Below are 13,417 nucleotides of genomic sequence, written 5' to 3' on the forward strand. Positions count from 1 at the left end.
ACGCTGTATCCCTCCAAGTGCTAGAAGAGAAAACCTTCTGAAAAAGAAAGGGAAAATCATCACTGAAAAATTCTGAAAACCGAGGTAGATATGGGTCTAGTGTCAGCCTCCTACTGACACTAAGCTAAAGTGATGAAATTGATGCCAGTTGGTGGGGTGTATGCTGCTGGGGAGAACCTTTCTGTGCATAGTGTCAGCAGTATACACCCATGGTTTCTTGTGTCCCCCAGTGAAGCAATAGAGAAACATTGCTGCTCAGATGCTCAGATTCTTCCCCCCCCCCCCCCCCCCCAAATAAAAAAAAAATATCCTCCCACTTCACCTAACATCCTGACACCGGTGTTGGCATTGACACCACACGGGCTCGGTGTACTTTCCCTTCAAAGCACAGACAGGAAATCTCTGTATTCTGTACTTTGAACAGACTGTAGCAAACAGTAGGGATCTGGAGGTCTCATCCCCACATGTCCCAGCTCAGAAACAGAAGAGAATTTTAACAGCAAGTAAATTATGAAGTGTTTGCATTTCTCATGGGCTTCACAGTGTTTTCTTACTCCATGTGCTCGGAATACCGCTAAACCACACAACTAAGCCTGGTTATGGTGGACCTGCAATCCCACTAGTATACTGGCAATGGCCACGCACTGGAGCATGGTCACTACCCTACAAAATGTCCTGTTGTATTGTTGGGATTGGAAGAAATTTATTTTAACTTTAAAAAAAAAAAAAGCCCTTTAACTCCTAGCAGCATCTGCACGAGGTTATGAAAGGGCCAATTCCTCTCACTGTACATTTGACACAGTTCTAAACTTTGTACCGTTGGACACAGATCCTTCGGGGAGGAATTCTTCTTATTATTGCTTTATTCTAATACATTTATTTGGTTGTGAAATCTTCTGAATTAACAACCCATTAATGCATTTACCTCATCCTAAAGCCGATCTGCACTATTTGCCATTGCATTGATGCACAGTTGAGGGGCTTCTCCAGTAACGATGGAGGTTTAAAGGTGAAGATGGGAGCGGCTGACGTCCAATTGCTGGAAACCTCGCTTGCCAAGGAACTGTGCAGGTACGGCTCTTTGTGTCGGACGGGGGCAGGTCTCTCTCCCACTAACACTTTATAAGTTCAATGTCCTTTTTTAAATATGCGTCTGATCTTATTTCTAAAAACGTGAGCAGAGATTTTGTAGGCTAAATCCATTTTCATGCTTTCATATAGGAGTCTCTGTAACTTCCTATAATGCAGGCGGAGGTCAGTCCCAGTCTATAAAAAAGGCTTGTGCACACAGACCACTCTCTGCATCAGGGGATGGATGCAGAATTGGTACGAGGTGCAAATCCTATTTGCTGCCTATGCACAGTACCACTTCCCTGCAGTGCTCGGTGCCTCACTGACCGCACTCGTTTACAGCAGGTCCATGGCTACTGTATCTCTCAGTGTGGCGATACCTTTAGGATACTGAGATAACATTGCTTTATGTGGTATCAGGACGAATACACCCTCTGCCCCCCCCCATCCCATATAATACCATTACCAAAAGCGTATCCCTGGTGGCATCGAGAAGCGGACATGACGGCACTTTCCGGCAGGATGTTCCTCCGGTGAGATACTCGTTACTCTATGAAACAGTCGATTGCAGCACAGAAGATCTAATTACAGAAACGATGGATGAATGTCGGCTTTTCACAGTCATTGCACGTGTGCGGCGGCGGATTCCATGTCATTCAGAATCGGAGCTGGAGGCGTGAGATTTCTTTTTCTTCTTCTTGCCGTGTTTCTTGTGCTTCTTCTTCCTCTTGCCTTTATACTGAAATATGAGGGATCAGTGTCAGCATTGTATGGTGTCGGAGAAATGGGACGCAATACGGCTTTTCACTCAGGCATCATTCTGGGTGCGGTTTTTAAAAGCCACAGATAATGTCCGATGTTGTCCCACAGATCACCATGCTTGACAGTGACATATCACACAGATAACTTATGGGACCCCTGCATAACAGGTGCACTGATCAATGATTTGGTAATGTATTGATCTACCTAACAGGACTTTACAGCAGAGAATGGACTCCTCGGATACTTACAGCTTTCTCTTCGCTGATTTTTTTCCTTTTCCCATACACCTAAGAAAACAGGGACCGTGTTAGTATATTTTAAACATAATGTATATTTTACGGTATTTGTAGACAATTAAATGACCAGATGTGAAAGACTGGCCAGTGTTTAACAGTATAAAAACACACATTTCTTACCCAATCTCTGTTACAGGAAAGCAATTTATCTGTAGATATAGGGTTAATCTGTAGGTAAACAGTGTTTAATAAATAGCGTCCTGCTGCCTTAAAAGGAGCAGCGGCTACAGGGAGGAAATAAAGTTATATCTTCCCTGCAGCTGCATGCTTCCAGTCATCGGGGTGGTGCAGGGAGAGGTTACAGTCAAACACTACACAGCAAGTGCGGCTATAATCATTCCCCCGCACATTGATTGGCAGCCTGTATGTGCAGCGCGTGTGTGTGTGTAGCGTGTGCTGTCAATGTGTCGGGGAGTGAATACAGAGCACGCTAGTTTTTTGTGACTAAATGCATAAAGTAGGGGAAGAAAACCTGACTGTAGGCGCGGACTACACCGGATAGGATGGGCTATGGCAAAGAAAAAAAAAAAATAAATTAAATAATTTCGATAACAGTCATTGCATCGGAGGATAATAATAAATAATAATTTTATTTATATAGCGCCAACATATTCCGCAGCGCTTTCATTCAGTCATGTGTCGCAGATTTTGTCAAAACAACAAAGCCCCCAAAACATATCCCAATTTATTAGATGTGCAACACCTTGTGTAAATCGCTCACAAAGCTTTCACAAACTCAGTCAGCAAATGTGACAACAGAACCCAACAACCCTCATAAGACAATGGGGTCCGTGAGGCGCTGGTGGTGTAAACAGGCCCTACAACACTAGTGTGAACACAGGCTTTGTAGCTTATTGCGTTGTCTGAAAATAGACGAAAGAAAACATCCCGATAACCACTGACCTCCTCTTCTGATTCCGATCCAGACGAAGACTCAGAAGACAAGTATCTCTGATTGTCGCCATCTGGATGCCGTCTCTTCCTGCTTTTCCCGTCCTTCAGTTGAATAAACAATTATTAGTAATTAGTAAGTAATGGTTCTCACACACTTTGTGCAATTATCCATTGTACTGATAGGGCCTTAAAGGGGTTTTATCACCATAAACCGGTAAAGTGCTTGTAATTCTATAGTTTACTGCTCACTGCCAAGGTTACCCACCACCTCTGCAGTCTAGCAGCGGCGGCCAGCCTCAGTCAATGAGCACATTACTAACATAGGAGAGTTGTGCTCCTGAAAAAAAACAAAAACAAAAATCAATAAGAGAACCGCTTTAACTCCTTAAGAACCCAGGATTTTTCTTTCCTGTACTTTAGTTTCATTTTCCTTTTCTCGAGACCCATAACCATATGATTGCTTGGGTTTTTTTTGTTTTTGTTTTTTTTTTTGTAAGGACAATTTGTATTTTTGATTGACACCATTTTACCATTAAATGTACCGGAAAATGTTAGGAAAAAAAAAATCCGTTTTTTTTTGTTTGACGTTCATTGTCCAGTAAAAATGACCCGGGAACACGATTCTTCAGGCGAGTATGATTATGGAGATAAACTTGTCAAGTTTTGTTTTGTTTTTTAATTATTATTATCACAGTTATGTTTGTGCTGCTCTATTCTGAAACTACCTTTTATATTTTTTACATCCACGGAACGGCTTGAGAGCTTGTTTTTTTTGCACTCTGAGTCGATGAAAAATGGCAAGTCAGGCATTCAAAATTTTCTTTTTTGTGTGTATCATACGGTTTAAATAATTTTGATCAGACTTGTTTGGGACATGATGATATCAAAATGTCTTTTTTTATTTTATTTCTTCAGTTTTGGGGCAAAATCTTTTCTTTTTAGTCCCCTTAGAGAACTTGAACCTGCTTTTGCTTGATCGTTAATACTATATACTGTGGTTCTCCTATGGAGCTCAGCCTGTGGGAACTGATGGGACCCAATGTGCTAGTAATTTAAAACGCTGTCAAAAAATTCACAGCAGCATTTTAATGGTTAAAACTGCAGCGATCAGGGCAAGCTCCATTCTCTGCCTGATAGAAAGCAGAATCAGCTCCTGAGCCGACGTCATACTTTTCCTTAGTGACTGATAAAGAACATGTACATCATAGATTGTTAAAGTGTACCTCTTCACTTCGCAATGAATGTAGCGGAGCTTTGAGAACACACATCATCAATAAAATTTGCACAATACAAGGAGAAGATATTTCCCACGTTAACCATTTTTCATTTTTTTATATAATTTGCATTGTGACTACTGTCTATTCATAAATGCTATTTTCCCAAAAAGTGTCTCAATTCTGGAAAATACAGACACCCATGACAGATCGCAGGGGAGGGAGGATTTTCACGTTTACTCACCTTCTCTTTCTCATGATCCTCTCTGGGCTTCTTCTTCACAGAATCCTATAAAATAGCAATATATAAATGTATTCAGTGGATTGGAATACCTCTTTAAAAGGGATTGTTAAGGATTAGAAAAAAACAAAATATTGTCGTTCATTTCTTAACTCCTTAACGACTGCCAATACTCCTTTAAATGGCAGCAGTTAAGGGTACTTATTCCTCAGTGCCACTTTTTAACAGCGCTGAGAAATAAAGTTATAGCGCTCCCCAGCGTCGGAAATTCTCCTGGGTCTCAGCTACCGAGGGTAGCCGAAACCCCGATTACATAATTCAGGTCGTTTTTTTACTGACCCCAGTGTTGCTAGCACTGTCATTCATGGAATAATGGCGACCGCAAACAAAAAAAAAAAAAAAAAAAAAAAAAAAGAGTCTGATTTCCCATTTAATTTCTCTCTCCTCTGATATGATCTAGTACATCAGAGGGGAGAGAAATTGAATCCAATATGACCAATTCTTCCCCAGACATCTGACATTAGATGGTCCTGCTAAAAGGAGAAGCTTTGCGAATGTGTATCTATTATAGGTGTGCACCGTCACTTTGCCGAATGTGCTCAGAAAGCTCCTGGCGCCTTCACTACCTGTATCCCAAGGGCCCCATAACCAAATGCATGCCAAGTGTTTTCTTGTACTTTTATATATCTCTATGCACCTCTTGGGTCCCAGAGATGACCGATGCACACGGGCATATACAGTGACATACATTGGGAGCCTTTCCACATGTATACCTCCGATATACTGTACAAATGTTGTGTGAACAGAGCCCTACATTTACAGAGCAGATGGGGCTGAGCTTGTCAATCATCGTGGACCACCAATTGTAATGTGCAGCCATCAAATGGAGTCAACTAGAGTCTACCGTCATGTTACATACAAAAAGCAATGACATGGCAGATAAATCCGTAAATAATGCAGGTATAGTAGGATATTGAATAAGATTGTAATGAGGCCTCTTGTGGACGCACATTACGGATCATACCTTGCTCTCAGACTCAGAGTCGCTGTCAGACGTCCGGTGGGAGGAGTGCTTCTTCTTCTTCTTTCTTTTGGATGTTTTTTTCTTGGTCTTTGAAAAAAAATGCACAAATAAAAATACCAAAGTAACATTTTCTACAACACAAAGTGGTGTGCGCACTGTGCCAAAGATACTAGCGAGGGAAAGGATTTACACCACTGAGCAAGAGGGGGCTTTCTATAGACAATGAAAGGAACATTTTCCTTCATATAACCAGGTATAGCAAATTCTCGCGCCCATTCTTTCCTCTCTTATTTTTCTTATAAAGCTATTGTTAGTGATCACACCTTTCGTTATTCAATATCTACTACCCTTAAAATTACTGATAATAATATGCCTGTTGTGAATCTACAACTCCCAGCAGGCAGACGTGGAAATCTTGCTTCACAATAATCGTGCAGTGTAAACCAGCTGATGATCACCCGACGAACAAGCAAAATGTACGTAAGTTCGTCAGGTGAAAATTTTTTGGCTTGCTTACAAAAAAAAAAAAAAAAAAAAAAAAAAAAAAAATTATATATATATATATCTACGTGCTATTAAACAACTGACGACTGTCAGGTTGTTTATCATCACGGATCGTTTTATGCAAGTGATTCCTTAGACCACATTCAATGGCCGTCGACTGAACGATGGTTCAGTCAGCAGTTATCCTGCCCGTCACTTCCATAGACAAGTGAACTCCATTGGCCAAGCGCTTCAATGTTCACCGAGAGCTGTGCCGAATTAAGATCCCCCCCACAATAATTCAGAACATGTTGATATTGGTTGATCCGATATTCGTCTACTGTGTATGATGGACCTAAGTGTCAGCTGATCTTTGTGGGTTAGTTGATATCAGCAGGTTCGTAAGACATTAGTCTAGTGTGTATGGGGGTTAGAACAACAGATGACAAATCGATACAGCATGGGATATAATGGGACTATGGTGGAGAACGACTTGTGCACTCACCTCATTATCAGATTCTTCAAAGCTGCTGGGAGAAGGAGAACGCGATGATGTAGAAGAAGATGATGAAGAAAACTTGACCACAGACAACAAAAAGTGAAACTTGTGAGACGCACATTAGAAATAAACCGTTTCGTCCACTTACGAGATAACTAACCCAAAAAAAAAGAAAAAATTCACGGATGCAAACAGTGTGACTGTCTGCAGCCATCCTGGTGACTGCCGTCAGCTCGTCGGCTGCTGGACTCACGTTACAAGGAAAATATGTTATTAAAAGAGATTGTCAAGAATTAGAAATACACGGCTGCTTTGTTTAAAAGACAGCGGCGCACAAATCCACAGGTTCAGTGTCGCATTTCAGCTCATCTCCATTGAAGTGAATGATGCAAAGCTGCTATACCAGATACGACCCTTGGATAGGAGGATAGGAGTGCTGCTGGTTTTGGAAGAAAGAAGCCATGTATTTCTGCTGCTGGACAACCCCTTTAAGAATACTTATTCGGTCCACTTAGCAATCTTACATTTGATTTTGTAACTATATTTCACTTGCAGAACTAGCAAAGAGATGAAAGCTGTTCTCACCCCACCAGATTTCTTCTTTTCCCTTTTCCGTTTCTACAGAGACAAGTGAAAGGTAAAAATATGTAAGAACACAATCCAGCTATTTTCATGTAATGTTCTGCATTTTCGTCTGTCTCACATCACAATCAACATTTTAAGAATTACATTAATCGTTCTTTTCTATGTCTCATGAGAGATTCTTCCCCCTTTAATTCTCTCTTAAAGTTCCCATCAGAAATGCATTTAACAACCGCATGCGGAAAGACACCGTGTATATGAGACCCCCTCCACTTATTCCCACCTAAGAATAGGTAATAACCACCAATCTACAGGAAGGCTGGAGATAGCCGAGTATAAGGCACTACATATTCTGACCTTCCCATAGGGAACGAATGGAGTGTTGTGAATTTGTGACCAGCGCTCCATACTAATGGTGCGTTTCAGAACCCACGAGCAATGATGGGAATAACCCATTATAGACAAACTAAACATACAAAATACAAGTTTATCCCTGGGATATATAGGCTATGTTTAATTAGTTTATAATTAATCCTCTTATTCTTTAACTTGGATTTTCAACACATGTTTTGATAAAAGTAAAGAAACCTCCGTCCGTGCAGCAATCATTGATCTCTCCCCACTGTGTCCACATTACAGAGACGCTCTAATCTGAACATGGAACTATCGGGCATTATCTACTAGTCATTTCTTACCTCCTTCTTCTTTGAGGAATTATCGCTGCCACTGATGATTTTCTCTCTGTGTTTTTCCAGCTCCTTCCTCCAACTCTACAGAAATAGAAATCAAGCAAAAAAAAAAAAAAAAGTTTCAGATTTTAATGCAATATGTGTAACAATTGTTCTCCGAATTATCGGGGATCCAGCAGTCGGAGTGCAGGAATAATACATTTATCACCTATCCTATGAATAAGGCCTAAATCTATTTAGTATGAAAACCTCTTAAGTGATCAGACAGCGAGTACCTCATTCATTTTCTCTTCAAACTCTGCCAGCGCCCGCGAACCTTTCTTCTTCTTCTCCAGCTGTTCCTTGACCTCTTCCCTACAGAAAGCAAGAAGATAAAAAGCTTTAAAAGGGCATGTCCAGTACAGTGATATAGCTGGACGTAACAAGTGTGCAAAAGAGCACAGCACTAATCCGTATATTACACAGATCCTATATAGTGGCCGCTGCAGCTCAGCTTCAATGCAAGTGACTATGAGCTGATGTATGAATCCATAGAAGTGTATGAGAAGAGGAGAATCAAGCACAGCCCCCTTTACTTCAGCAAGCAGAGGGGGGGTTTCTGCACAACCAACAAAGCATGTCACTTCTGAAATGACAGGTACTTTGCAACAGAGGTGAGGGGGATACATGCGCCTCATCTAATATCCAAAGAAGAGAGTGTGGCTACAATAAGCCCCTGGCGGACGACGCAGAATTATTTCAACAGTGAACAGATTTCTATTGGCGTTATGTCGTACTCAGTTTCCACTATGGGGGGGCGCTAGAAGGATAAACAGCGATTATCTTTTTTTTTTCAAAGATTACAACTGATCACTAAGGTTTCAGCAGCAGAACAACCTCTCTAATCACAAAGGGAAGTCTCAAAAAAAAAAAGTCTAATACAAATTTTTTGGACTATCAGCTTTCAACAACTGATGATCCACTAGATGGCGACATCATTCGTGTACTAATTGATTAGAAGAACCCAGTACAGCAGCCATGTCGGTAATCTGTGACTGCTGGATGAGAGCCTGGGAGACCGCCGCTTACCTACTGGCATACTCAGCTCTGAATAGCCTGACCGGTACAACATCAAGCCGCAATGATAATGTCGCACCAGACTGACTAATTAGTGATATCACCTTGCCGTGGTTGATGGGCACACATAAATTAGCCAATTTATGCGCTAAAAACCTTCCTTTTTGTAAGTATTTTTTGTTAGTACATTTTTTCCAGCAGCAGTGTAGTCTAGATCTCGTGTTTGCATACATCTTGGTCCTTACAGAGTGCTGCTGTGCCCCTTTTTTCTTGCATGTTATGCAGTCATTGCAGCTTGGACCTGTTCACACCATATGGAGGTGCTGGTCAGGTTTTTTTGTAATTCATCATATCTGGTTAGATGCCAGGGGGTGTAAGTGAACTCTCTCTTTATACCATTTTACATCAAAGAACAACTCACCACGTCGGTCTTGGCCGGCTTAGATAATCCTTTATGGTTGGACCTCCGGAAGAAGAGGGGCCCTTGGCTCGGGCCATAGCAATAGGGTTCATATATGCCTATGAGAGACACAAATTAAAGGAGATGTCTGGCTTTAAAAGAATTTAAAAAAATACATTATAAAAAAATTAAAAAAAATGAGTGAAAAGAATGTGATGAGCGAATGTTCCTGGATAAGGTGTTATTGGATCATGCCTTGGGTGCCGAGCGTCTTCGCCGTGCTCGAATATTATGTTCCAGTCCTCGCGGCTGACAGACGGGCACAACACATGCAGGGATTGTTTAAGGCCAGGTTCGCATTGCGTTAACGCAGTCTGCCCGACGCAGAGCGTACACGCCATCGCGTTATGCTATACCGCGAGCGCAGATGATTCATCGGTGCTAGCGGTGACGGAGCCTCGGACGCTGCAGCCCGCGTTCGAGGCTCCGTCACTGCACATTGCTGGCGCATGCCAATTATCACATGCGCTGGCGATGTGCCTGATAATAGGGGTTAATGGCAGCGTTAACGCCTGATAATAGGGGTTAATGGCAGCGTTAACGGACTACGTCACACCGCGGACTGCAATAACGCAGGGCGACCCCAGCCTAACAGCCGCAGGGACTGGAGCATAGTATTCCAGCACGCTTGTTCCCATAACCGGGGAATTTAATGTCTGAGAGAATTATTCAAGGGCAAATATGTATATATATATGTATATATAGTAGCAATAAACGCACATAACAGCTGTATGTATGGGGCCAATACAGGCAGCGTCCGGCCAGCAGTGCAGCCATGACAGTGTACACGGTGACGTGTCCCGGCCCCGCTACCTACCACCCGGTTGTCCCGCTTCCCCATGGTGACCTGAGCTCTCGGGGAGACTCCCGGGACTGAGACGTCTCTGTCTGTTCTGTGGCCGAAGCCTCCGAGACTAATGACCGCACAATAGAGCGTCGCGACTGAGCGAGAGCGGTGTCCGAACTACACAGCGACCCCTACAGGATCGGAGCAATTTACAGCCGGGGGGATCCCAGCTTGTATAACAATATGTCTCTAAACTAGAGAGAAATCTGTGTAGATCACATAGGAATAAATTATATGGAATAAATAATAACAATACATTATAATGTGCGTATGGTGCCATCAGATTAACCTCTGAAAGGGGGTTCTAAGCTATCACCTACCCCCAGAGTAGGCGACAACTTATAGATCGGTGGGGGTAAGACCAGTATAGATGGCCAGAAGAGGACACGTGCACACGTCAGGATTTTTAGCGTTTTTTTTTGCGGAATTTCGCCATAAAAACGCTATAAATCCGGTAAAAAAAAAACGCTAACATTATGCATCCTATCATTTAGAATGCATTCCGCATTTTTTGTGCAAAAAAAAAAACGCATAGCGCAAAAAATCCGGACATGCTCTATCTTTTTCCGGATTTTCTGCGGATTTCCTATCAAAAAGGACATTCCGGAAAATAAAAATTAAAAACGCAAAAAATCCGCAAATTCTGCGAGAAATCCGCGCGAAAAAAGCACGCGGATTTCTGGCAGAATTCTCAGGATTTTGCCAGGAAAAAATCCGGACGTGTGCACATACCCTTATACTGCTCAATCGTCCGCTGCTGACTGCTGCGCTCCTCTTTTTCCAGCAGCCCCATAGGGAATAAATAGAGCAACGGTCGAGCGCCCAACTGCGGCTCCCCGTTCTGCCAATTGGTGCGGGCGGGTCCAAGCGGTCAGACCCCCAATGATCAATACGTTATCACATATTCCGCGGATACGCCATAACTTAATTTCACCTGACAGCCCCTTTAAGGCCATTATTTTCCTTTCGCCTTTTCACTTTTTCTTCCCCCTCCTTCCAGGAGCCATAACTTATTTTTTTTATTTTTCTGCCCCCATGGCCATATAAAGGGGGAGGGGTCGAGTTGCAGTTTTGAATGACACCGTTCATTTTACCATACTGAAAAACGGGGGGAAAAAAATTCAAATGCAGCGAAATGGCGGAAAAAAAAATGCAATTCCACCATTTGAGCCTCTTTTCATCCATCGTGTCTAAAAATGACTCGGCAACACAAATCTATGTCAGTATGATTACGGGGACAGTTTTTTTCAATATATGAAAGTGGTGGGAAAAAAAACAGTATTTTGTAAAAACAGAAAAAATAAATAAATTGTTATTTTCTGTCTGTATTTTCTGAAACCCCAAACTATTTTTTTGTACTTTTCCCATTGATGGAGCTGTGAGAGGAGGGCCAGTTATTTTGTGCTTGGCAGACTGACGTTATTATTGTTGCCATATTGGATACCTACAATACTTTGATTGCTTTTTATCGCATTTTTTAGAGCCGTATCATCGCTGAAAAATGGCGTTTATGATATTGGTTAACTATTTTTATATTTTTGATAAATTAAATTTGCAGCAATAACAAATCTGTTTTTTTACTTCGTTATTTTTAAATTGGGTTATAGAAACTTATGTGTATATTTTTTTATATATATTTTGAAAGAAAAAAAACTATTTTTTCCTTTTTTTTTTGCAGCCCTCCCACCTCACCTCAGGAGAGTTGAAGGTTCTTTCATCACTTTTCTAAATCATATTGCAGTTTAGAGTAAAAAATAAAATAATGTCCTTCTATGAAGCACAGCCATGATGGTAGCAATGGGGGTCTTCAGTAGACCCCTCTGTGCCATCACAACCCATTACCCTTCCTTGATTCCCTTATGGAGGAGATGGGAGCTGCAGGTGCACGCACTGATAACAGTCCAATGCCGCTGTGAGTGATTGATAGCGACATTAAAGAGATCAGCGATAACACCTATGGTGCGAACGCCGTCCCTGAGCTGATCCGTACACCTGCACGTGAAGTTTTGTCCTTCATCAGGAAGGGGTTAAGCCTCTTTCACACTTCCGTCTTTTTCCTCCCGTCGAAATCCGTCGATTTTTGAAAAAACAGGATCCTACAGGATCCTGTTTTTTTCCCATAGACTTGTATTAGCGATGGATTGTGACTGATTGGCCGTCCGTTTCATCCGTCGTGCGCTGGATCCATTAGAAAATTGCTGTCCGTCGTGCGGAGCCAACGTTCAGTGGAACGTTTTTCTGCACGTTGGAAAATCGGTCAGCCATGGATCCAGCGCTGTCCGTCGTTGGCTATAATGGTAGCCAATAGACGCAGGATCCGTCGCTGACCGTCAAACACAGGAATCCAGCGACGTATCCCGTTTTTTCATTCTGAGCATACCTGGAAGGATTTATACCTGAAAATGCAGGCAGGAACTCCTTCGACGCATCCGTCATAACACTGGATGCGTTGCACACGTTTTCCACTATTTTCACAACATCCGTCGATACGTCACTTCACTGCATTATGACGCACCCCGAACGATGGAAGTGTGAAAGAAGCCTTAGGCTAAGTTCACACTTTGCGGATTCCACTGCGGATTTTTCCGCAGCAGAATTCCAAAATCCGCAGTGAAAACCCGTTGCGGTTTTTACTGTGGATTTATCGCGGTTTTTACTGCGGTTTCTTCTGCGGATTTTCATCTGCAGTTTCCTATTGGAGCAGGTGAAAATCCGCAGAAAAGAAGTGACATGCTGTGGAATGTAATCCGCTGCATTTCTGCGCGTTTTTTTCTGCAGCATGTGCACAGCGTTTTTTGTTTCCCATAGGTTTACATTGTACTGTAAACTCATGGGAAACTGCTGCGGATCCGCAGCGGTCAAATCCGCTGCGGATCCGCAGCAAAATCCGCAAAGTGTGAACATAGCCTTTGAGGGGCTGTCGCCCACTATTTGAATACCTCCTTCTTAAAGGGACACTGTCACCTGGATTTGGAGGGAACAATCTTCAGCCATGGAGGCGGGGTTTTTGGGTTTTTGATTCACCCTTTCCTTACCCGCTGGCTGCATGCTGGCTGCAATATTGGATTGAAGTTCATTCTCTGTCCTCCAAAGTACACGCCTGCGCAAAGCAATCTTGCACAGCACTCAGCAATGCACGTGAGATTTTAAATGAATTTTTCCACCATTAAATATCATATGAAATGCATAAAAATATCATTACCATCTACATGCAGTGAAGACTTGTGACATTTACGTGTAGTTTGGCGCCACCAAGTGGTGATAAAGTCAATGGCAATGCACAGCCGTCTGCTTGGTGA

General features: G+C 42.3%; 1 protein-coding gene across 2 annotated transcripts; it reads right to left on the bottom strand.

Moving 5' to 3' along the window:
• Positions 1-306: 306 nt before the first annotated feature.
• FAM133B (family with sequence similarity 133 member B) lies at positions 307-10,190 on the bottom strand. 2 transcript variants are annotated; one of them, XM_069729420.1, is made up of 11 exons: positions 10,089-10,190; positions 9,233-9,330; positions 8,031-8,109; positions 7,762-7,836; positions 7,070-7,102; positions 6,491-6,562; positions 5,503-5,589; positions 4,489-4,526; positions 3,033-3,126; positions 2,082-2,120; positions 307-1,810 (listed from the first exon to the last, which is right to left on the bottom strand). In XM_069729420.1, the coding sequence occupies exons 1-11, from the start codon at positions 10,110-10,112 to the stop codon at positions 1,724-1,726; spliced, it is 726 nt and encodes a 241-aa protein (XP_069585521.1). In that variant the 5' UTR covers positions 10,113-10,190; the 3' UTR covers positions 307-1,723. The 2 variants fall into 2 exon arrangements, with proteins under 2 accessions (XP_069585521.1, XP_069585520.1); XM_069729419.1 differs by having other exon boundaries at positions 3,033-3,125; positions 4,482-4,526.
• Between the last annotated feature and the right edge of the window lie 3,227 nt (positions 10,191-13,417).

Source organism: Ranitomeya imitator, chromosome 6 (genome assembly GCF_032444005.1).
Source record: "Ranitomeya imitator isolate aRanImi1 chromosome 6, aRanImi1.pri, whole genome shotgun sequence".
In the NCBI taxonomy this organism is placed as follows: Eukaryota; Metazoa; Chordata; class Amphibia; order Anura; family Dendrobatidae; genus Ranitomeya; species Ranitomeya imitator.